Genomic DNA, 25925 nt, shown 5'->3' with positions numbered 1-25925 from the left:
GTCTATCAGCACCGGATCAGAATTCTGTAGGCAACAATCTCCTCACAGCTAGAGCTAACGGAGACCACCCTTTTAGAAGGGAGGTGCCCTTTCCAATTTGTCACAGCACCTACCTGACTGGCCACCTACCTGAACTCCATTGCCTGCGTTCCCTGCCTGGGCCCCATAGGCATCTGAAGCAACAATTCTACTCTCATATTAACTTGGGCAATGTTGGAATCCTTATGAATTATTCCTGTGGGGCATACTGTGCTGTATATGCTTGTTCACTTAGTTTCAATCTGAAAAAAAAGGGGGAGATATATTCCCTGCCCTTAAGAACTTCATAGTCTGGGGACGCCTGGGTGGCTCGGTCGGGTGAGCGTCCAACTCTTGGTTTCAGCTCAGGGCATGATCTCAACAGCTCGTGAGTTCGAGCCCCTCGTAGGGCTCTGGGCTGATGGTGCAGAGCCTGCTTGGGATCCTTTCTCCCTCTCTCTGCCCCTCCCCCACTCACTCTGTCTCTGTCTCTCTCAAAATAAATAAATAAACTAAAAAAAAAAAAAAAAAAAAAAAGAACTTCATGGTCTGGTGAGAAAGCCAGTCATAAACAGATAACTAGAATCCAACCTGGGAGTTCCTGGAAGATGACATTCGTGAAGGTCTTCCCCTTTCTCAAAGGAATCTGCCTCACTGCCTGCTTTTGTAAATAAAGTTTTATTGGAACATAGCTAAGCCCCCTCTGCATATAAATGCACACGGTCTGTGGCTGTTTCCATGCTTCATTGGCAAAGTTGATTTGTTGTGACAGAGACCGTATGGCCCACAAAGCCAGAAGTATTTACTATCTGGTCCTTCACTGGGAAGGTTTGCTGACTCCTTCCATGGGGGATCCATTCGATTTGATGCTTGAGACAGCTCCATATGCTACTCACTGTAATTGGGCCCATTTACACCCACGTGGCCAGCGGGTAGCAGAACCAGGACTCCGCCAAATAAAGCACACACTCTAGAATTAATGTATGTCTAGAGTATGTCATCAAAGACCTGTTTCAAACTTGTCCCTGCCAGGGTGTCGCCAGGTCGTCTCACCTAGGGGGTGAGTCTGGGGGCGAGGCTCCCTCTTAGGCTGGTGGAAGAACAAACAGTTTAAAAGGCACTGCCCTGGGGACGCCTGGGTGGCTCGGTCGGTTAAGTGGCCGACTTCTGCCCAGGTCACGATCTCATGGTTCATGGGTTCGAACCCCACATCGGACTCTATGTTGACAGTTCAGAGCCTGGAGCCTGCTTTAGATTCTTTGTCTCCTTCTCTTTCTCTGTCCCTCCCCTGCCCATGCTCTCTCTCTCTCTCTCTCTCTCTTAAAAGCAAATAAAAAAAAAAAAAAAGGCACTGCCCTTGACCCTTGCTCTTGGCTCCCTCAGGATCTGACTTTGTGGCTGCTCCTCTGTTTACACATAAGAGAGGGCTTACAAGGAGCAGTATGGTTGCTTGGAAGCTGGAGCTTGGTGCTGTTTACAGATCACTTTATATAAGAGTAAGGAAGTATCAGTTGCCCTCAATAGCACTGGACTGACTGCTGATGCCCCGTGGGATTTGAATGGCTTGACCCTTGTAGCTTTAAATCAGACACAGCACCTTAAATCAGAGAATTTCCCTGGGGAAACAGTGTCTTTCCCTTCCCCTGTCCCTTGGTTGGTCTGCTGGTCTCCAGCCTCATATTTAGATACCCACCTACCCACCCACCCTCCTGCCCAGAGGTATTATACTGGGCTGAACTGGGTCCGTTGATGTGTTTTCCCATATTTAAAAATAGTGATTTCCCATAAAAACCGGGGCTATTTAGTCTCTTGATAGAAGGGTGCTTTGGCCCTGCTGGGCCTGCATTCCCACACAGCCCTGGTCCCCAGCACTGAACATTGGTCACCCCTTGGTCTTGGACATGGGATGACAGTTTGACCTCTTCTGGCTGGTGGCACCTGTCATCAAGTGCTCTTTTCTTGCATTGAGAATAGTCGCCTGAGCCTATGGGCACCTGAAAATTAACCCCTGCCCAAGCCACCTCGGAAAGATGGCTGTTTCTTGCATACGCTATATTCTTTTCCACCTCCCTGCCTTCCCCTTGCTGTGTTCCCTGCCAGCTGTCTCCTTCTTTCAAGTCACCTCCACACTGTAGATGATGGTGACCAACATCTGCTGAATTAATCCTCCCACGTGACGGGATCCCATAGCCCTCATGTCCCATGCTATATTACAGGTGTTGGGCTCCGAGCCTTTTCTCCTCTTTGGGGATAGAGACCCACTCCTGTTCCTTTATACACCCAACACTTGGCCCAAGGAGTGGCACAGGGAGATGTACATGAGTGTTTGCTGGGCTGACATCATAATCAGGGAAGAGATGAACTGATTTGTCCCTTAGAGAATGGGTAGCTGGTCTCCATAAAGCAGGCAGGGAAAAAGTCCTTGCAGCTCAATCTTCCTCTTTCTCCCAGAAACCTTTGGAGTAGTTCAACCCAGTCCTAATAATATGTCTTGACCTGGCTACCTTTACTGTACCCCGGCCTCTGTTAGTCTGTACTCCCTCTATTTTTCAGCTAGCATTCTTATCCTTCCCCCATTTTCTGCCCCAGTGAGTCACCATCACCCCTATCTCCTGCCTCATTTCTTTTTTTTTTTTTTTAATTTTTTTTTTTAAACGTTTATTTATTTTTGAGACAGAGAGAGACAGAGCATGAACAGGGGAGGGGCAGAGAGAGAGGGAGACACAGAATCAGAAGCAGGTTCCAGGCTCTGAGCCATCAGCCCAGAGCCCAACGCAGGGCTCGAACTCACGGACCGTGAGATCGTGACCTGAGCTGAAGTCGGACGCTTAACCGACTGAGCCACCCAGGCGCCCCTCTCCTGCCTCATTTCTAACTCTGATGCTGCCTTGACCCCCCGTAGCTGATGGATTCTCTGGAGACTTAACATGTCATTGGAGGGTTATAGGCAAATGCAGCACCAGGCAGGAAGGTGGGGCATCACAGATGACTGGTCACCAACCACAGAAGCCCTGCAGGGACCACCACACTCTTATAAACTCTGAGTGACCTTGCAATGCGATATGTGTGTGTGTGTGTGTGTGTGTGTGTGTGTGTGTATGCACGCACGCACACACTCTCTCAAGAACCCCAAACTATTTATGTACCTTTTTATGTTTTTATGAACCTACCTAAAATCACAGACAGTTAGATCCAGGAGGGACTTAACAGATCTAGTCCAGGGAATCTGATAGATTTCCAAACTCTGAGGATCCCGTGCAGGAATACAGGTTTAGAAGCCTGCAGGGTCCAGGCAGGTAATGTAAATGACCACAGTGACTGGGGTTTATTTCATTATGCTGCTTGATGTCAGATTCTTTCAACACCTACGTACACTTTGCATACCTGGGACTATTCCTCAATGTCATAAAGGACTCGATCGTCTACTAATTCCTTGAAGCATGTAGCTTCTTCCATACCTCCATCATCTGTAGAAAAGAGATAATAATTGTTCCATCTCCTGGGGTTATTGTGAAAATTAAATGCGTTCATGGATGCAAAGCCCTTAGATCAGGACCTGGCATACGATAAGTATAAATGTGTTAGCTGCAATTAGGATGATGATGGTAATGATTCTCACTTTTGCTAGAGGTGTGGACACACAGACCTTCACTTTCATCTTTACTGTAGGGAGAAGCCTGTCAGACCAAAGTGGCAGCGAGACAGAGAGCTAGGGGGCCAGGAACCAGAGGATACCAGCCATCTGCCGGCTCCTGACAACTGTTGCCAGGCAGGAAGGCAAGCCTGGTGTTGCCAGATCTTCTAGGTTTTCAAAACCAATCCAGAACTCAGTATTTCTTTTTTTTTTCCCCCAGAACTCAGGATTTTAAAATGTGAAATCTCCCAAGCTGTTGGCTGCAAAAAAAAATTTTTTTTTAAACATTATGGAGACCAAACAAATGTCTGTGGCCTGGATTCAGCCAGTTGAGTAACTTCCGATCTGGTCTGATTGCTGTCATTTATCAGATGTGGAGGCCGAGGCCTGGGGAGTTAAGGTGGCCACTTGCGGGAGAACCAGCCTGGCTCTGTACCCGCCCGGCCGCCATTGCAAAGCCTCCCTCCTGATGAGCCTTTGTGGTGGGAAGTCCTGCCTCTTGCATGATTTGAGGTGGAGATTTTATTTTAAGCCTGCAGAAGGCAACTCTGAAAAAACCAGGGCAGAGGATTGGACTCGCTCTCCTGCTCTCCCTGTTCAAGTTAGAGGTGCTCACTCTGTGAGCCTTCCTCATCTTGGAGAGGAGAGGGAGGAGCAGAGTGCGGAGACCGACCAAGGGGGTTCTGGTCCTGAGGCCACATGACCTTGGGAGATTAGTTACTTCATCTCTCAGTGCCTGGACTCTCAAATTATAAAATAGAGATTAATAGGAGGACTACGTCATAAGGCTGCCGTGAGAATCGTATGAATTCATCTATTTAAAGCCCTTAAGGGGCGCCTGGGTGGCTCAGTCAGTTGAGCATCTGACTCTTTTGATTTTGGCCCAGGTCATGATCCCACGGTCCTGGCATCGAGCCCCACCTTGGGCTCTGCACTGAGTGTGAAGCCTGCTTGAGATTCTCTCTCTCTCTCTCTCTCTCTCTCTCTCTCTCTCTCTCTCTCTCCCTCTCTCTCTCTCTCTCTCTCTCCCTCCCCTCCTCCCTCTGTCCCTCTCCCCCACCCCTGCACTCTCTCTCTCACTCTTTCTCTAAAATAAAAAAAATTAAAAAAGACTTTTAAAAGTTTACTTTAAAAAGTAAATTAAAAAATAAAGCCCTTAACAGAGCCCCTGGATGGCTCAGTCAGTTAAGCATCCAACTTCAGCTCAGGTCATGATCTCATGGTTGGTGAGTTTGAGCCCTGCATGCAGCTTTCTGCTGCACAGAGCCCATTTCAGATCCTCTGTCCCCCTCTCTCTGCCCCTTCCCCACTCTCTCTCTCTCTCTCAAAAATAAATAAACATAAATAAAGCTCTTAAAATGGTACCCAGTACTTAATAGGTTCTCAGTAAAAATTAGCTGTCAGAGGCAGGAATGTATCTTTTTCTTTAGGATTCTGGGGGAATCTCATGCATTATTTCTTACGTTTTCCAGGGCTGTTTTGCAGATCATTGGGGTGGGGGGTGTGGAACACAAATACTGAGAAGACACTTTAATTTGTATGTGTACACACATGCTCACATAGATTCACAAACGCCGTGTCCCCACTTGTATTCAGCCAGGAGCTGGGATGGAAGGATGGGGCTGGGCTGGCAGGTGTAGTTGGAATGCGTTTGGGAACTTGTGTGATGGATACAGAGGTCGACCAAAGTACATTTTAGCCTGGGAAGCATGTTGTCACATAAGCCACTGATTAGATTACAGAAGTGGGGCACTTTCTTATCTTTACCGTTTCAAATGAAAAAAAATCAATATTTTCCAATTATCTCCAGTGGTGTATTAAACCCACTTTGTCATATTTCATTTCACCATCTGAGAAAAAGCAGGGGGGGGAAGGATCAGGAAAATACATTGTGAGAGAAGATGAAGTCTTTACAGCTTCTCGTACTCTTACCTCTTGTCCTCCCAGCATTTATCCATTCAAAAAATTGGGTCATTCATTCGTTCATTCATTCACAGACTCCAGGGATGTCTACTGATGTCTCTTCTGATGAGGGAGCGTAAGGCAAGCCGAAGGCCAAGCACGAGCTAGCATACCTCCCATCCCCCCCCCCCCCCCAGGTGGGATACGTATATTCCTCGTGGACTCCTGGCTGCCCAAGAACAAAGGAAAGGATGGAACACAAATGGTTAACTGATAGAGATCGCAGTCCTGCAGGACACGAGTCTCCATCCGTTTACAAATACCTTGGTAAATTACAAGAAAAAGGCAATCTTATCAATAGCCTAATCTCCAGAAACCTACAGGCTTGTTTCCTGGAGCCCCAACATCACCCTCCCCTCCATAGTGATGTGGGGAACAAAGGCAAGAAGGAAATGGCAGGTAAAATTAAATTTCCTTATAACCTGCAGGCAGGTGACAAACACTTGAGGGCAGGCAGAGTAAAACCTTCTCCAGGAACTCCCTACTGTCTCAATGCTTTGCTAGAGGGAAAAACAACCTTAGCTTGACAATAGCTAGGCCTCCAGTGATCTGTGAGGCTTTAGCATATGGAAAATCCCTTTTAAGAAACTTCCTCTTGACTCTACCTCCTCCAACTCCATAGTATATAATAGTACTCCTCACACCCCCAGTGCAGCTCTTTCTGTCCATGGGCCCTGTCCCCGTGCTTTAATAAATCTGCTTTTTGCCCCAAAGACATCTCAAGAATTCTTTCTTGGCCATCAGCTCCGGATCCCCACCCCCACTCCAAACCCCATCAACCTACTGTGTGCAGGGCACTGCTCTAATCGTTTCATCTGTACTGTCTTAACACTGACAATAGACCGAAGTGGAATTACGGTATCGGGGTTTCCAAACAGGTAATGAGAAGCTGAGCCAGACAGGCTGACCCAGAGCCTACCTTCTCTGCTACCGCACGGCATTGTCCCCAAGCTCTCATCTAATTATGAAGGCAGCCAAAGAATGCACGGCTAAGCATTTTTAGAAGTGCACAAGAAAATGTGCATAACAGTGTGCAGGTTATAAATAACCATTTCTAGCTGCCAGCTGCTGTTTGGGTTTGGAGAGGAAAAGAGGATCTTAGCATGACTTGTTTATCTCAGGTAATTTGGCAGTAAACTGGGTCCCGGGAATTTGAGTTACACAGAAAATGCAAAGGAAGAGTGACAGGGATATTGTTTCCGGCTTTCAGGAGACAGAATGTAACTTCAAGTCCCAGAACCAGCCTGGAGGCAGCACATGGGGAATTTGAAAGAATTTGAAAGTGTGTCGCAGAGCCCACGTTTACCTGTCTTCCAAACAGTCACGCTTTTTGTCTAACAGATTTCTGTTGCTATGATGAAATTTCCTTTAAGAGCTCTCCCCCTCGCCCCCCTCCCCCCCGCCATGGTTCCGCGGCATCGAGGTAAATAATGGAAAATTTTCTAGTCTTCTGCCTAGTTACCTATTAGGTTAGAAACTAGAAGCCTGTTTTGTTGCATCTGTACAGAGCTTTACATTTTTTTTTTTTGTAATTGTCAATATTTAAAAATTAGAAGCTGTCTTCTAAGACTGGACTTCTGGAAAAATCTGATCCAACAAGACCGGGGCCCGCATTCCTGCATGGAAACAGGCGGCAGGAGCCAAACAGTGATTGCCCTTGAGGCTGGGCAGCCTTCTGGGTCCGCCTCCCTGCCTCCTTACTCTGCCACAGGTATCTTTGAAAACCAAGGCTGTAGGTGGAAGTCACGATCAAGGTCCAGGAAGCTGGCATGGGGCTGAAGGCACGTGGGGGCGGGCTGCTCCCATTCCTGGGCTTGACGAGGGGGTGCCGGCAGGCACCAGGGTGTACTGAACACTGGATTAGCAGCCAGAATGACTGGTTGTTAACCAGGTTCTTCCCCTTCCTTGCTCTGTGACCTTGGGCAAGTTACTTTGCTTCTCTGAGCCACGTGGCTTTGTTGTGCATGATAGGGAATCTTAAGAGCTCTCACCTGGGGAAGAACATGGAGTTGTGGGGGGTGGGGGGGGGGAACACGTGTAGATGCTCTGTAAGCACCAGGAAACCACGATTCCCAGGCAACCCATCCGGACAGGTCTCGATTTTCCTTTCCTTGTTCTTGCTTTTTTCTTTTTCCTCAAATATCGCGTTGTCTTTCCGGCAAAGCTTCGGGGTGCTGAAGTTCACAGAGGCTACTCCCCTCTCCCCCCGTAGACCACCCTCTTAGGTTCTCTCATGGGAACATTCTACAGCGTTTCCCAATGTTTTGTTTTGTTTTGTTTTTAATTTGAATCTGGCTTTTGGACATTTAATATTTTAAGTTTCTTTTAATTTTCTCGATAGAAAATGGGTCCAAACCATTCAAAAATCAAAACAATATAAAAAGTAACAGTGAGGCACCCTGGATTGTTCAGTCGGTTAAGCATCCGACTCTTGATTTAGGCTTGTACATCATCTCACGGTTCATGAGTTCCAGCCCGCATTGGGTGTTGCACTGACCGTACAGAGCCAGCTTGGGATTCTCTCGCTCTCCCTCTCTCTCTGCCCCTTCCATGCTTTCTCTCCCTCAAAATAAATATATAAACATCAGAAAAAAGTGACAGTGAGCTGTTGCATTTGTGCATGTACCTCTGGGTGGTTCTCTTTACAAACAGAACCCATGTAGTCTTCTTTTCCTCTTAGAGAAAAGATTGCATCCTACATATACTTTCTGCCTATTGATTTTTTTTCACTTGACATATGACTGTCTTATATATAAGCAGCTTGCCCATTCTTTCTTCCAGCATTCCATTTCATTTGTGGATTCACCCTATTCAGCCAGTCCCTACTGACGGACTCACCCATCATTTCCAACAGTTGTTATTGCAAATTGTGATACAGTGAATACCCTTGTGCATTTGTTTCCCATTCGCGGAGGTGATTCTTTACAGTAGATTCCTGGAAGCGATATTGCTAGCCCCAAAGGAAAAATGCATTCGTCCTTTTGAGGATATTGTCAAAACACCTTTCCAAAGGGAGTCTGTCATTTTGTACTTCCCCCGGCAATGCTCAAAACCACCAGCTTCCTAGCTCTCGCCAACGCTGTCTTGTCAAGCCTCTGATTTTTGCCAGTCGGATTGGTGAGAGTAAGTGGTATTTCAGTGAGATATTTGTCATTTAAATTAAGTTCCAGAGATACATAAAATGAGAGCAACATAAGCCCTCGTATTTGGACAACAGAAGCAATCAGCTCATTTGAGTAACCTAATGGCGGCACCATACCCCAGTGGAGAGAAACAAGTTCTTTGTTCGAAGCTCCTTTGCACTGGGGAGGTCCCTGCATGGCCCCTCTTTCCACTGAATTTGTTCTCCAAAGCCCAACTCTTTCTGCCAAGGCTGAGCATTTCACCTGAGTAGATGGGAGTGAGTGTCTAATGCCAAGCCTTACCATTTTGGCCACTTTATGGCATTTACCCTGGCTGGCCGGCAACACCATCTCCTTGGATAATTGGGGAATCATTTTTATCTAACCCCCTTATGAATTGCTCTAGGAGTGCAAAGTACACTCAAAAGCTGCATCGCAGAAAGAATTCCTTAAATCAGACTCCCTCCCCGGCACGTTCTGGTGTTCTTGTATTTGTCTTCAAAGCCCTGACTGAGGAGCAGTGTGGCCCAGTGGTTAGGAGCGTAGGCTCTGGAGCCAGACTGCTCAGATCCAGGTTGAGGCTTCTCTAGTCACTCGCTGCGTGATACTGGGCAAGCTTCCTAACCTCTTTGGATCTCAGTGACCGCATCTGACGAGTGGGATAATAATAGTGCCTATTTCTTGGGCAGCTGAGAGGAGCACATGAGTTGGTTCCCGTACTTAGCCTTGAGCTCAGTGCCGGGCACATAGTAAACCTCACTAAGGTGAGCTCACATGGTAATGGCGGCGATTGACATGCTTGTGATTGTGATAATGTCAGTGACGCTCATGATTAGGAGCACACTGAGCCCTGTCACTTACAAGATACATCTGTGTGGCCTTGAAAAAGCAGCTCACTCACTCACTCAAAGTTTGTGTCTCATTTCTTCCTTGGTTTGTGCCAAGGGCGTAGTACTGTCCCTCTATTTTTTTTAATGTTTATTTATTGTTTTAGAGAGAGTGAGAGAGCATGAGTGGGGGAGGGGCAGAGAGAGAGAGAGAGAGACAGAGAGAGAGAGAGAGACACTGAAAGCAGGCTCCAGGCACTGAGCTGTCAGCACAGAGCCCGATGCAGGGCTCGAACCCACAAACTGTGAGATCATGACCTGAGCTGAAGTTGGATGCTCTACTGACTGAGCCACCCAAGCGCCCCATGGTGCTGTCCATCTAAAGCAAGAGTCAGCAAACTGTGACCAACCGGGGTGACACCTGGCCTGCAGCCTGCATTTGTGAATAAAGTTTTATTGGAACCCAGTTGCGCCCATTTGTGTACATATAGTCTGTAGCTGTTCTCTCGCCAAAATCTTTACCGTCTGGCCTTTTACAAGACAAGTTCACTGACCCCTGACCTCCAGGAGTGGTTCTGAGGATGCAGGGGGATGAAGGCTGTGCGTTGAACCTGGCACATAGTAGGTGTCCGGTTCAGTGGAGCATTCACGTTCTTGAACTTGGTGCCTGGTCCTCAGCCTCCCCCGCTGCCACTCTTCTACCCTAAAGGAAAAATGGAGTAATTACAATATGAATAATTTAATTAGAAATACCATCAAATGATATCAAGCAGATGTATTTTTATCACGCACCGTACATCTCACGTCCTAAGTAGTCCACAGCAGTGGATGTAAAAGGCTGTGTCCTGTGGACTGCACTTCACAGGAGGCTTAAGGCTTTTTTGAGGGTAATTTTGACGCTGGTTTTCCCTCGCCTGCTGGCTTCAGAAGCTGGCATCCAAGCAAGATGCACCTCCCTTCTAAATGGCAGCGATGAATGTTATTATCTGCCTCCAGAGCAAAGTAAAACCAAAGTGTCAGAATCCTCGAACCATTGAAAATAAATCCAAAGCGCGGATAAAATCTCTCTGAAGTCCTAAGTGGGAGCGTAGTATCATATGCATTCACACCCTTTTTTTTTTTTTCCCTTTTCCCCAGGCACACATCGGTTTTGTAACGCGACGTACACGTGTATCATTTACATTTCGCCTTATTTATCGTCTCATGGCTGAAGCTGACAGGTCACCTTGCAAAATGCAGGGGAACACCCCCTTAATTTTGCAAGCAGCATTTATTGATATTAATGTCACCTTCTTCCACCTCCCTCCCTGACTGTCATGAGAATAAAACGAGATATAAGTAGGAAGATACTCCGAGAAGCTAAGTGCCGTAGACAAGGGGCAATGTAATCTCATTTCTTCCGTCCTTGGTGAGAAGGAGCAGTCTCCACATTGAGCCTCCTGGAACAGAGAGAGAGGGGCTCAGTGGCCTGAGGACACAGGCGTTAGGGAACAAGCGTGTACAATTAGAGTGAATCTTCTTCACTGGAAAGTAAGCAAATTGTTTCCCAATTTAATGAACAAGAAGCTCCTTTTGAAGTTTATTTATTTATTTTGAGAGAAAGAGAGTGCATGAGCGTGAGTGGGGAAGAGGCAGAGAGACAAGGAGAGAGAGAGAATCCCACGCAGGCTCCACGCTCACGGCGGATCCCAACGCGCAGCTCGATCCCACAACCGCGAGATCTTGACCTGAGCCGAAATCAAGAGTTGGTTGCTTATAAGCAACTGAGCCACCCAGGCGCCCCATGAATAAGAAGCTTCTAACGAACTCCAGGAGAGAGATTTGCTTTCAAAATTCAGTAGTCAAGCTCTTGTGTTCTTTGTATTAATGTTTTGTTTTTATGGCCCACCTTAAGACTTTTCTTACTGTTCTCTGTTGGCGTAACAGAATTTTAGAGATGAAAAGCAACCCCAGAGGTGATTTAGCCTAACTCTCATTTAAAATTTAAAAATAAAATGGGGCACCTGGGTGACTCAGTCGGTTCAGCATCTGACTTCGGCTCAGGTCATGATCTCATGGTTCTCAGGTTTGAGCCCTGCGTCGGGCTCTGTGTCTCCCTCTCTCTCTGCCCCTTCCCCACTCATGCCCCGTCTCTTTCAAAAATAAACGTTAAAAAAAATTCTTTTTAATTAAAAAAAAAAAAATAGGAAGAAAATATGGCCCAGAGAGATCCTGTGGGATCCTGTGACTTATCCAAGCTCCCGTAAACTGGTCAGCTGTCCACTGGACCAGGTCCCTTGGCATGTGTCTGACCGGCATTGGAGGAGCTGTAGCCAGGCTCTGGGGACTGCCTTGTTTGCCCCTGGGCTAGCTCTGCTTTCCTTCTCCCCAGCTTCACTCTGGGCCCTTTTTGCTCCTACTGGCATCCTACTCGCCTCGGGACTGCTTCTGTAGAACACCCTGGTCTCCAACCCTCTCTGTCCCCTTCGAGCTCCAGGCCAGCCTTCGGGCTCCTGGTGCTGCCCCGCGTGCCCTACCACCCGACATGTCATCCTCTCTCGTTGGCCTTCAGGCCTACGACGAGTCCCTTGACTGACAGCCAGGGCAGGTGTGGACAAGGGTTTCTGGGTGCTGTCCACCCTAGTTCCTGCTCCAGAGCATCAGGGGGCAGGAGGTTGGGATAAAATTGGCCCAACGACCCAGATCACCTGATCCCTGATTCTGGGTCTTTTCTTTCTTTTTTTAATTAATAAGCTTTTTTAGAGCAATTTTAGATTGATAGCAAAATTGAGTAGAAAGTACAGAGAGGTGTCATATACCCGCTGTCCGCACACACATATGGCCTTCCCCCGCTGTTGGCATCCCGCATGTCAGTGGCACGTTAAGTGGGTGTCTGCGGAACGCAAAGACAGGTATGCAGTCAATTTCAGATCTGTTCTTTCTGCCTTGGCGTTCTGTGTCAGTCTGTCCCCCAAGGCAGGAGGGTGCCGACCGCATCAAAGTTCACAGGTGGAAATAGCCCTGCTCTGGCCCTCTGTCTTCTCTGTCTTTCCAAACCAATGTCAAATTCCTGGGGCTGGCATTCTGATCGACTGTGGTTGGGTCAGGGGCCCATCCCCAGTGCACCATACTGGGGTTGGGGTCCCGTACCACGTCATGGCTGCCAGGGAGCTCCCCGCTGAGGACAGGAAGGAGAGTGAGAGAGAAGGAAGCAGTTTAGGGTGTCCCTGTGAGCTGAGCAGACAACCCAGTGTCTATGAACTCTCCAGCGGCCTCTTTTCTAGATCCTTTTATAATATTGGTGCCAAAATTTGGCCATGGTCAGAGGGTCATCTGTGGACCTTTGCTTTCCCCCTCATTTTCACTTTCTTGGAAAGAGCATCATCCCTTGACTTGTGCTTTATCACCAGCTATGAGGTCCCCCACACCTGTGTAGACCCACAAACATCTTTCCTCTGAGACTCGGTCCCCACTTCTTGCCTAAGCCTTCTTCCTCCTGCTTTGGCGTGCTCTTGGCTCACGGGACACGTGGTTGTGATTTCCTCATAAATCGCCACCCAAGAGTGAGGCCGGAGAGTTTGGAAGACACGTTGCCAAAGCACAGAGGTTCCCACTTTGTGTTTTAAAACCAAGGCCATCCATTAATTTTCCATCAAGGAATCCTTTTACAATGGACACGTCCATAAAAGTTGTGAAAACTGCATTTGGAACAGCATTTTAAACATAATGATGTTGAGCTGTTGAATTTATGCGCACTCTCAAATGTTAGTCTTCCAATTTTCTAAGAAAAGCAACATTCACCCTGAAATTACCTGTTATATGGGAGATGCGGGTGATTACTGCTAATTCACATCTGCACCATCACCTAGGTGTTGAGTTTGGGGGTTTGGTGAAGCACGTTGGTGTGCACTCATCAAAGGTTATGTGTATGCGCACAGTGGAAGGCATTTTTGTGGAAGGCATTTTATATAATTCCAAACAATTTAATAAAAATGTAATTCGACTGGGAAATCTACAGTCGGCCCTTGCAGAGTGCAGATAATGTTCCAGATTAAAGAGCTGAGGCTTTGTTCATTACAGTCAAATAACGTGAGCGTGTGAATTACCATTTCCTTGCCGTTGGTCTATTTCAAGAGCATGCCATTTTCCCACTATAATAATAGGCTACATTTTCTTAAAATCATTTGATTATGATTGGTCCCGTCTATTCAGTTTGCAAATAAAAAGCTTTCACGGTGATAAACTAGCTGTTTTAAAAGAGCCTTAATCTCTGATTCTGCTTTTGAACTGCCACAGGTCAGATTCCGCGGAAGGCTGACAGAAGCCGGTCCTGCTCGAGGGAGAAAAAGGAGGTAAATGTGTCACTGGTGAGGGTGGGTGGGAGGCGACTCTGTTTGAAGGCACCTGAGGGAGCATGCTGGTGAATAAGTTTTCCTGGATTTCCTTCTTGTTTCTCTCTGAGTCTTCAGCTTGAATCCGGGACCAAATGCTAGCTGGCAATTAGAGCTCTCAACCAAAGTGTCGCTACATTGTAGTGACAATTTCTTAGGAAGTGTGTCAGTTAGCTTTGTCTGTGTAACTGAGCAATCCCAAACCCACGTTTCAGGGACGTGGAACAAGAACTGTGCATTCAGTTGGTGATTCTGTGGGTCGGCCATTGGAGCTGGGCAGGTCTGCTGATTTCCGCTGGACTCCCTTAGGCTTTTGCAGTGAGCCGCCGTGTCGCCTTGGGGATGAGTGAGCATCAGTAGTGTGCTTCAGCTCTCTTTGAATGCTTTCTCGTCCACCAGTAAGGCAGCCAGCTTTATTCATGTGGAGGTTCATAGGGCCACGCACATGAAGAGTGGACGCTGCTGGACCCCCCCCCCCCCCCCCAGCTGGTGTCACTACCGCTACTTTGTTTCCTTAAAACAGGTCACAAGGCCAGCCCAGATTCGCGGGGTGGGGAAATAGGTCTCACCTCTGGGTGAGAAATCTACAGGTACCGTGGCCCTTCTTGAAACCTGCCACACCGAGCCCACTTGCTCTGTGCCCGGCACCAGGGATGAGAGAGACACAGCCCTGGTCTCGGGGTGTGCAGCATGGTCAAAGTCAAAGTCAGAGAGACACGAATAGGGAAAGTTGCAAGAGTAGCTGAGCCTGGGAGTACACAGTGATAGCAAGGACCCATAGGTCACTGCAGGGCCCTTTGATGACATCTTCCAGCTCATGGGAGTTTGAATTGGAGTCTTCAGCCACGGACGAGTGTAGGGGTACATGGGTATGCAGTCGTGTGGCTCGTCGTAAGTATCGACCAATCCTGAAATTCATCAACACTTAGGTGTTAACACTCTTGCTTGTAAAGTGACATAATTCCAACAATGAAAAGGAATTTCCCAGGCTGAGCTGGGTCCAGGGGCTCAGAAATGGCCACAACACTTGGGCTTTCTCTTTCCATGACTGTGTCCTCTGTGTTGGCCTCCCAAACCAGCTCTGAGGAGGCAGGTTGGGGTTGGACTGCAAAGGGCCTTTGCGATGGCTGTCATCCCATCCGCTCTCGTCTCCTTTCTCAACTGTAGCCAGAACAGCCACCGTGGGTTTTCTTCTCATTCAAGCAGCCTACCTGGGACGAGGGCTGAGAGATAACTTAGGGACTTTGGTGCTAATAAAAAGATTTAAGTGTCAGCCCCAGTGGACGTTCTAGAAACTGAGCCGGGGTGGATTCCATCACTCCTTTCTGGTAAGAACATTTTTCTGGAAGCAGGAACAGATGTGCACGTCTCCTGCAAAGTCTTTCCAGAGACTGGGGGGGGGGGGGGGGAGGCAGAGGAGCCCGGAATAGGAGTGAGCACAGGCCCGCAGGCTCCTGGTCCCCCCCTTGGTGATGTGACCTGGGGGGGGGGGGCGGTGACCAGCACCCCCCCGCCCCCCGCTCCCCGCTCCCAAGCCAGGCATGAATTGTTTCGACCTCACCGAGGCTTTTGATCACAGAGTAACAGCATCCCATTTATCTGCATTAAGAAATTTGCTGGGAATCCACAAAGCAGGGCAGCGGGTAACTAGTTGAGATATTCTTTTCCTCCTCAGTCTTTCTCCTTGGCAACAGGGCTTCCTAATTGCCGCTTTCTTGGCTACTCCCATCCTGCCAGTTGCCCCAGAGCATTTCAGATCACCCCGCCTGGCGAAGAGCTTGGAATGAGAAACAAACAAACAAAAAAAACCCAAACAAACCAAGAGAGTGGAGATATTTATCACAATATCTGAGAGATTTAAAATGGTTTCAGGCCTTTCTGAAAAAGAGGGTGCTGGTTCTCCTCACAGGGCTTTTGTTTGGTTAGAAAAATAGGAGAAGGAAACTAATGGCAAAAGCCGGCAGATGCTCATCTTGATATAACGTGCTTTTTTCCACCTACCTCCCCTTTCCGCATCCCTCCCACGCCACCTGTGAAATCTGCCCTTCCTACACAGGATGCCGGGTATAGACCAGACTCTGTCACCATGAACGGCAAGGAAAAGACAAGCTCGTGGGAGCAAGCAGACAGGGAGGTTCTTCATGTTCCTCCGGTGGTAAGGTGACACGGGCCGGCTCACACCGTGGCAGGTGAACGTGCCGTTTCCTCCCCGGGTTGGGATCGGGAACTTCTCCGCGCCGTCATGGGCCAGCATGGTGAGGGGAGGAGGGGAGGCTGTTTGCAATGAACTTGCCAGCCAAAGTCAGCCCAGAGATGTGTTTTATTTGGCCCGGACTCCATTACAATTTTTTATTTATTTTTTAAGAAATCTTTAATGTTTATTATTTTGAGAGAGAGGGGGGGGGGGGAAATGAGTGGGGGAGGGGCAGAGAGAGAGGGAGACACAGAATCCGAAGCAGGCTCCGGGCTCTGAGCTGTCAGCACAGACCCCGACGCAGGGCTCGAACTCACAGACTGTGAGATCGTGACCTGAGCCGAAGTCGGGCGCTTAACTGACTGAACCCCCCAGACACCCTCCCCCATTACACCTTTTTTAAAAATTAGGCATCCGCATTTACAATTTTCACAGAACAATGCGCACTTCTGGCTTCTTTGCTAAAATGGAGAACGACCACAGAGGCCTTATTCCCTTAAGGCAACACCGGGCAATGGCTGGTGTCGAGGAGAGCTCCTTTCAGTGGGGCGCTCCATCCTGCCATGCCTGCCTCCACAGACACCTGCTCGGTGGCCAAGAGAGAGCAGCAACCACACCGTGGCAGTGGTCGCCAACGTTGCTGCGCATTAGAATCCCCAGGAGCTTTTGAAATACCCCGAAGTTCAGGCCTCTTTTCAAACCAGTTAAATCGGAATCTCCAGGGGTGGGACCCAGGCTTCGGAATTTTGTAACCGCCCCCAAGGGGTTCCGGTGTGCAGCCACAGGTGAAAGCCAGTGGTTGATCCGTAGTAAGTAACCCCTGGCTGTCAGCTCAGATCCTTCCCTGAGCTCTGCTTGGCTGCCTGGCCCCAGGACACCTCAGTCCTCGAGCCGTGCCACAGGCACAGATAAAACCCCAGGGGGCGGGGTGCTGGAGGAGGGAAAGAAGGCTGGAACCCAGGCTTTGGAAGGGCTGCGGTCATTTCTGAAACGCGTATGGGAGGCGTAGCTCGAAGCGGGTACGTACTTCCGTTCAGCTGGCAAAGATATTCTCAGCCTTGTCGCTAACAAGTATTCGTGGTTTCTTGCCTGTGGAGATTATATAGTGTTTATGGCCCTCGGTCATGAATTATTAATGACTTTGAAATTGTGGTCATTGTAGTTGACTCAAAAATCATTAGGAAGTAAATTTATCACACAGTGTTTAAAAAAGTAAAAAAGAAAACCGCCGAGGAGGGAACAGATCTTGATTCGTCGCCCCTCCAGCGTCCATACTGGTGGCCACGGCACCGTGGGGCTCACAGACGTGGCACTGGAGACTTGTCCTGCTGCACAGAGACACAGGGACTCCAGGAGGCCGAATTAGTAGCCACATGTGCTTCTGCCTCAAATCCCAGCCATAGGACCTTGGACGATTCTCTTGACCCCTCTCCTCCCGAGATTGTGTCTACTAGGCAGTAACGTGTTAAAGTACCTTGCACAGTGCCGGGACCCCTCCTAAGCGTTCCATAAACGTTAGGCGTTACGTTATTTTAGCCATTTCTTAGCATGTCTGACAGTTAACGGAGAGGTATCCATGCCCTTGGACAGAGTGCACGATTGTGCTTCTTGCTGAAGGGGTCTCCCTTGCTCCAGCTGGACTTTGGACTGATTCCAGCCTTCCAGTCTCCTGGCTGTGTGCCCCCAGGCGGGTGGGCCCCAGGCAGGCCAGCTCATGCGCCGCCCCCCCCCCCGCCCCGCCCCTGAGCCAGTCTGAGAGGCTCCCGTGACGACGGACTGCCTTCTTTTGCAGCCGATTGGAGATTCTGAAAAATGCCCTTCCCAGCACACCCGTCTGCTAAGCTCACTTTGTGAAGGACTGCAAAAGTCATTTAACTCAACCACCTAGAAAACGTTAAGCTTCCCCTTTGTATGCACGTACAAGTGCACGCGCACGCACACACGGCCCTTCCTGCTGCTGAGCAGAGCCTTTCGGTGCAAGGGCTAGAGACTCCTTCCATCTTTGCCAAGCAGAGGAGGAACCGGATCTCAAGGGAACACAGGGAAGGAGGGAGTCCAGGATTCAGGCTGCCTCCAGGGATGGGGAAAGCTGGACAGGCCTCTCTGTGTACCCAGGGACATGCCGCTGCTCCCTCTTGTCTGCGCACCTGTCCTTGTCCTGATTCTCTTCCCTACCAGCTGTTCCTTCTCCCAGTTCAGAGGCAGAAAGAGAGACTGACCTGATGGTCAATACCAAAGGCTGTTTAAGGGATAAGTGCTCCTGCTATCAGTCCCCCAGATGCCCTCTCAAGAGGCAACCGCAGTAAGAAATGTCTTACGTGTCCTTCCAGAAGTATTCTGTAGCTATACAACTATGCAGAGCGTATCTGTCCTCTGTCCTCATGATAGCACAGCGACACATGCTGCTTTTTTTTTTTTCCTGGCATTATTTTTTTTCGCTTAATGACACGTCTTAGAGAGCATTCCATAGCAGGCCATGTGCACAGACCTCAGTGCTCCATCATGAATGCTCAGAAACTCACTTCTTCGTTTGACACCTTTGGGGCCAAATATATTTCACTGTTTTAGAATTTAGAAAGTAATACCATCCCAGTATGGTCTGGGACAACACCCTATAATCAAACACATGAATATGTCTGCAGGGAAATATGAATATTCATCCTAGGTGGGAAAAACACTGTGAGTTTCATATCAGTTCAGATCAGGTTTTGATACTAAACCAATGCATATAGGGGCGCCTGGGTGGCTCAGTCGGTTGTGTGTCCAACTTTGGCTCAGGACATGATCTCACGGTTTGTGAGTTTGAGCCCCACATCACGCTCACTGCTGTCCGCACAAAGCCTGCTTCGGATCCTCTGTCCCCCTCCCTCTCTGCCCTTCCCCTTCTCACATGGTCTCAAAAATAAATAACACATTAAAAAAAACCTATAAATAAATAATATAAATAAGTACATGTAAAGAATTGTGGACTTGTCTGTAAATATATTACTAGATCCTGGTTGACGACTCTCTAGGCTATTAGGAGCCTTTTGCTACTGTGAGAGCACTGTTTTTTTTTTTAATGTTTATTTATTTTTGATAGACAGAGCATGAGTGTGGGAGGGGCAGAGAAAGACAGAGACACAGAATCAGAAGCAGGCTCCAGGTTCTGAGCTGTCAGCACAGAACCCGACACGGGGCCTGAACTCGAGGACGGCGAGATCATGACCTGAGCCGAAGTCGGTCGCTCAACCGACTGAGCCACCCAGGCGCCCCTATCGTGAGAGTACTTTAAAGAATATCCTAGGGGCGCCTGGGTGGCTCAGTCAGTTGGGTGTCTGACTCTCGATTTCGGCTCAGGTCATAGTCTCACAGTTTGTGGGTTCGAGTCCTGAGTTGGGCTCTGTGCTGACAGTGCAGAGCATGCTTGGGATTCTCTCTGTCTCTCCCTCTCTCTCTGCCCCTCCCCAACTCACACTGTCTCTTTCTCTCTCTCTCAAAATAAATAATTAAACTTTAAAAAAAAGAAGAATACTCTAGAGCAGACATCTTTGTGCACGCGTGTAGGAATAGCCAAAGTTTAAATTCTCAAAAGTGGAATTAATGGCTCAAAGGGTACGTGCTTTTTAAAAACTGACATTCCCAATTTGTCTCCCAACAACAGAAGAGGAACAGAGCTTTTCTTCTAGGCCACCTTATAGAATGCTGGCCAGGTTCAAGTGTGACTGCCCTTGGCTGAGGTAGGCACACCGGGGGCTGTTCAGTGGCTGCCCCGGTATGTTCTCCAGGCCATCCTTGGGGGGAGTAGGAGCAGGGCAGCTGTCCTAAGAAGGATTTGGAGGCACGTCTAGCACCTCAGTTTTTAAAAGCCATCTCTCCCGGGCCCTTGGCTCTGAGCACCTCACTTGGCTGATTGCAGGAGGCCAGTGGGGCTGGTAACTTGTACTGGAAGTTTCAGGCCCCCCGCTAGCAGGCAGTCAACAGACCCTTCTCCTCCCTCGTTTCAGAGCTCAGCACTCTTGCCACTTCAGCCTTCTGGACAATGGGGAGCTGGCCCTTCCATCTGTACAGATTTCAACCCCTTTGTTTAAAAATTTAAAAAATAGGGGTGCCTAGGTGGCTCAGTCGGTTGAGCGTCCCACTCTTGATCTTGGCTCAGCTCATGATCTCACGGTTCCAGAGATCGAGTCCTGTGTCAGGCTCTGTACTAAGAGCACGGGATTCTTTCTCTCTCCCTCTCTCTCTGTTCCTCCCCTGCTCCTGTATGGCCGTGTGCATGCACACTATCTCTCTCATAATAAATACACACTAAAAAATTTTTTAAATAACCAAAAAAAAAAAAAAAAAAAAAAAAAGAAAGAAAGAAAGAAAAAGGAAGAGAGAGAGAAGGAAAAAAAAAAGACAATGAAAGCTAATAGCACTTGATTACAAGAGCCTGTCTGATATGACAGCTGACATTCCAAATCCACACTTCTCCCGGAATGAAACCCTTTAGTTCACATTTCTAGGCAGAGAAGGACCCAGTCCGTTTTCCATTCAACTGCCAAGTACATTCCCAGTTGTGAGGCTACCATTATCAGCCTTTCTGCTTCTTGAGGTCTTGGCCTCTGCAGCTCTGAGAGCTTGGAGGGGGGGGGGGTCCCTCAAGACACTGACAACTGATTTCTCCAGGGCAAATAAGTCACATGGCAGGGTTAGAAGCCACTTAGCAAAGTAGTGGAGCCTGGGAACCCTGGAAACAAATTGCCTGGATTCCTGGGCGAGCCCCTTCATTCAGGCAAGTTGCCCATCCTGCCTGTGACTTGACTTCCTCTTCTAAAGAGTGGGGCTAGTATAGAGCCCGCCCTCAGAGGGTTGTGGTAAGAATTCAGTGATTTAATACCTGTAAAGTGCTTAGCGTGGTGCCTGGCACATACTAGGAGCTCAGTAAACGTTGTGGGCTATAATTTAGGACTGGCAGGGGCAAGGTAGCCCGTTTAGAAAGCTCATCCCATCAGAGCCACAGATGGATGAGAGGTCTTGTCACAATCAAGCAGGCCCCGATCGGACCCGCGCTCCTCATCCCTTCGGTGCGTCGGAACCTCACGTAATCCCTCGCACCCGAATCGCCAGCCTACTCTGAGACCCCCACAGTCAGGCTGGGAGCTGCGGGAAACGTGGCTGCAGACACAGTGCCCGTAACCCAAGTTTAATGGCAAGGCCAAGACACGAGCCTCGGAAAGCAAAGAGAATCAATTTCTGATAAAATGCCAGGAAGGAGATTGACGTGTCAGAAACCTTCCTGGTATCAGCTTAGCTTCCAGCACAAGATTAAACTCTAGGAAAAACCCATCAGAGGGCTGCAATTTGTGACCAGAAAGAGATAATGTTGACAGCTTCCCCTTCCCGAGCCTGTTTTGGATAAACAGTGTGCCCTTCAACAGAGCATCATCAAAGTTTTCTATATTTCCAGATCTTAGGCATGAAATTGCCTTGAAACTATCTCCCTTTACCTCCCCACCCCCAAATTCACTTTGTAGAATACCGAATATGGTTAGAAAAGAGAATGCTACTGTCTAAGAGAAGGAGCTTCCCGCAAATTCCTCTTGAAAGGTTTGTCTCCTGGGGGAACCGGGCCTGCGAGAATTATCCCTCAGTCCGTGGACCGAGGGCCTCAGTTTCTTCTTGTGTAGAACGGGGATAATAAGGGCGCCTGGGGGGCTCAGTTGGTTAAGCGTCCGGCTCTTGACTTTGCCTCAGGTCACCATCTTGTGGTTCGTGAGTTCGAGCCCCGCATCGGGCTGTGACAGTGTGGAGCCTGCCTGGGATTCTCTCTCTCCCTCTCTCTCTGTCCGTCCCCCACTCATGCGTGCGTGCACACACACACTCTCTCTCAAAAAATAAATAAACTAAAAAAAAAAAAAAGAATGGAGATAATAGTGTTACCTACATCATCAGGTCATGAGGGGTGTTCTGAGCAGCGCCTGGCATGTAGGAAGCCCTGAATAAGTGACAGGTGCCTTGTCCTCTCCTTCCCTTCCTGTCATTACAATTCTCTCAGCCGCTACGGCAAAGGAGAGCGGACTGAGACCCATAGCCAGCCCAGGGCTTTGCGTCACCCTGGTGACGGGGCCGGGGTGGGAGTTGACCCCATGTTAGGCACGTGGTAGGGAAGGGGTGTTTCCCAAAGGAACCCCGGGATCCCGTGACCAGAAGAAGCGGGGGAAGGGTAGATAGCGAGCAGGCAGAAGACAATAGCTGTCCAGCGCACGGCCACCTTGTCGTGTAGGCGGTGAGGCTGACAAAATACTGCAGTTGTTAAACCCTCAGGATACCCTGTGAGGAATGCAACGTGATCCTCATCTTGCAAGCGAGGGCACCTGGGTTCCCAGGCAAACCCACCCCGGTTAACGCCGCGAGTCCAGGGCTGAACGGACACTCCACGTCCTGTGCACTGTGGAAAGCAGAGAGTATGTGTGTCACCCTGGGGGACCTCAGGCATCCTGCGACCGTCCCAAGGCTCAATTTTCCTTTCTTTTCTTTCTTTTTTTTTTTTTTGAAAGGCATTAAGTCCACTTTATTTTTTCCTAGAGGGCAGTTTTTCTTTAGTCCTCTAGGACCTAGCTCCTTAGCTGGGCTTTGGTGAAGGTCACGGGGCAGCACCTGCAGGTCTAAGTTGGGGAAGGGGTGTTCGGTCCTCCTGGGCCGTGCCAGAGCGGTTCCTGACCGCCTTGCCAGAAACGGCGCAACTCAGGCATGAATAGGGTTTCACGTGCAGCCTGGGAAGCACACAGGCACCCAAGACACTCACTTTGGAAACGTCCCTGACAAGTGTGGCCTCTGCCATGTTTCAAATCCCAGACTTCTTTTTTTTCTTTTTTTTTTTTGAAGTTTATTTATTTTGAGGGAGAGTGAGAGAGCACGTGCATGAGCAGGGAGAGAGGGAAAGAGAGAACCCCAAGCAGGCTCCACTCTGTCAGCGCAGAGCCCAACGCGGGGCTTGAACTCACAAACCGTGAGATCGTGACCTGAGCTGAAATCAAGAGTTGGACCCTTAACCGACGGAGCCCCCCGGGCTTCTTGGTGGCCTTGTGCTAGGACCCCGATGGGGCACATTTGGCACAGCAAATAGGCTGCACGTGGCTGTGGCCCTTTTGGGCATGGCCATTGTTCTTTCTTTTCTTGGTCATCTTAGAAGCGAGGACCCGAGAGCAAGGGTCGGTTTCTTTACCTATAAAAGGGGCATCTTCACTCCCTCCTCCCTCGTCTGAGGACTCATTGAGGTTGAGAGAGATGAACGCACGAAGCCCAGCCCCACTCGGGTCACCAAGTGGCTCTCATACAGGCTGCTTTCCCGCTTCTCCCCACGGCCCCTACTGCCGGTTCAGAGTGACCCTCGAGGACCCCCGTCCGTCCTCCTGGGACCACGGGACTGGGCAGGTGAACGGGAAAGCAGGGGCGGTAACTGCCAGGTCATGAAAACGTCAGTTTCGTCACCGACCAAGCTGACATTGATACTCACTCCCTGTGCCCCCAAGTGCAGTTAACGACAGCTGGCTTCCAATCAGAGGCCAGTGAAGGGAGTGTGTGCCCCTCCCTGCCCCCACTGGATGATTCAAAACAAAACTGAAATAAATATAAGGAAGTTCATTGAAGTTCTCCATTTCTTTCCTTTTTCTTTTTTTTGACACAGAAACCTACACTCTTTCAAAAAAATATTCTCAGGGCTGCTCGTGCTTTGTTGACCCCCTGCACGGTGGTTGGCTCATGAATGGCAGAGGGGGTGGTCGGGGACCCCTCAGGGGGCAGAGGTCCAGCTCAGACTGCTGGGGCTTGCCTCCCGGTTCTAGCTGTGTGGCCTTTGGCAATTATACGCTTCCGTTATGTTTTTCCGTGCCTCAGTTTTCTCACCTGCAGAAAGGAACTGAAAGTTGGGCTACCACCTCGTGAAGTTGTTAAAAGAGAATTAGGGAGTAGTGGATCCTTGGAACCATAGCAGCACATTTAGGTGGGCGGGTCCGGCTGGGGGTGGGGGAGGTCCTGTCCTCCTGTGCCATCGGCAAGGGAAGTGAGGGAGGCGGGGCCCGTGTGGTCCTACCCCCTTGGTAGGGCCTGCATTAGATGTTCTTCATCTCTGTCTGGTTCCAGAACTAAGGAACGCTGATTGCAGAGAAGTTAGAAAATACAGAAAGGTGGGGCGTCTGGGTGGCTCAGTCAGTTAAGCACCTGACTCTTGGTTTTGGCTCAGGTCATGGTCTCGCGGTTCATGGATTTTGGCCCTGCATCGGGCTCCATGCTCACAGTGAGGAGCCTGCTTGGAATTCTCTCTCCCTCTCTCTCTCCCCCTTCCCGTCCCGCATTCTTGCTCTCTCTCTCAAAGTAAATAATAAATAAACTTAAAAAAAAAGAAAAAAGGAAAATACAGAAAGGTACACCCATCTGTCATTATCCTACCATCTAGATAATCACTATTACTTGTTTTCATGTTTCCTTCTGGCTTTTTTGTGTGCACCTACATATATTTCGGAATTAGCGTCATGCTATGGGACAATTAGAAATGCCTACCTTCCATTCTTCTTTTTGGCTTTTTATTTATTGAGATATAACTTACATACAACAAAGTGCATACCCTTTTTTTTTTTTTAGCATTTTCTTAATTTTATTTTTTTAATTTATTTTTTTTAATATGAAATTTATTGTCAAATTGATTTCCATACAACAGCCAGTGCTCCTCCCAGCAGGTGCCCTCCTCGATGCCCATCACCCACTTTCCCCTCCCTCCCACTCCCCATCAACTGTCAGTTTATCCTCAGTTTTTAAGAGTCTCTTATGGTTTGCCTCCTTCACTCTCTGTAATTTTTTCCCCCTTCCCCTCCCCCATGGTCTTCTGTTAAGTTTCTCAGGACCCACATAAGAGTGAAACCATATGGTATCTGTCTTTCTCTGTATGACTTATTTCACTTAGCATAACATTCTCCAGTTCCATCCACGTTGCTACAAAAGGCCATATTTCATTCTTTCTCATTGCCGTGTAGTATTCCATTGTGTATTAAACCACAATTTCTTTATCCATTCATCAGTTGATGGACATTTAGGCTCTTTCCATCATTTGGCTATTGTTGAGAGTGCTGCTATAAACATTGGGGTACAAGTGCCCCTATGCATCAGCATTCCTGTATCCCTTGGGTCAATTCCTAGCAGTGACAAAGTAAAAAATCTTAAGTACATAGTTTTAAGAATTTCCATCAAAAGATAGAACATTCCTAGCAGCTTCATGCCAACTCCCTGTTCATGAACCTCTCCAAGGGTATTATCCATATCCACTGTCTTGACTCATAGATAAATTTTGCCTGTATTTAACTTCGTAAAAATGGAATCACAGAGTAAATACGTATTTTATGTCTTTTTAGTTTTAAGCATATTTGTGAGATTCATCTCTTTTTAAGTGCAGTATAATTCAATTGTTCTTTTTTTTTTAAGTTTATTTGTTTTGAGAGAGAGAGAGAGAGAGAGAGAGAACATGAGTGGGGGAGGTGCAGAGAGAGAGGGAGAGACAGAGAATCCCAAGCAGGCTCCGTACTGTCGGCACAGAGCCCAACTCGGGGCTCAAACTCACAAACTGCAAGATCATGACCTGAGCTGAAATCAAGAGTTGGAAGCTTAAAAAAAAAAAAAAAAAAAAAGAGTCGGATAACCAACTGAGCCACCCAGGCACCCCTCAATTGTTCTTTTATTAGAAAAATTAAATTGCAGGGCACCTGGGTGGCTCAGTCGGTTGGGCGTCCGACTTTGGCTCAGGTCATGATCTCACAGTCTGTGAATTCGAGCCCCGTGTCGGGC

General features: G+C 48.5%; 1 protein-coding gene across 1 annotated transcript in view; it reads left to right on the top strand.

Annotated features, from left to right (window-relative positions):
* Positions 1 to 25925, top strand: part of KATNIP (katanin interacting protein) — a 193290-nt gene that overhangs the window by 5047 nt on the left and 162318 nt on the right. The window contains 1 exon segment of the mRNA XM_042972321.1: positions 13839 to 13894. Coding sequence (XP_042828255.1) covers positions 13839 to 13894 — 56 coding nt within the window.

This window comes from Panthera tigris, chromosome E3 (assembly GCF_018350195.1).
Source record: "Panthera tigris isolate Pti1 chromosome E3, P.tigris_Pti1_mat1.1, whole genome shotgun sequence".
Lineage (NCBI taxonomy): Eukaryota > Metazoa > Chordata > Mammalia > Carnivora > Felidae > Panthera > Panthera tigris.
The sequence above is the reverse complement of the archived record's forward strand: the minus strand, read 5'-3'. Positions and strand labels throughout refer to the sequence as shown.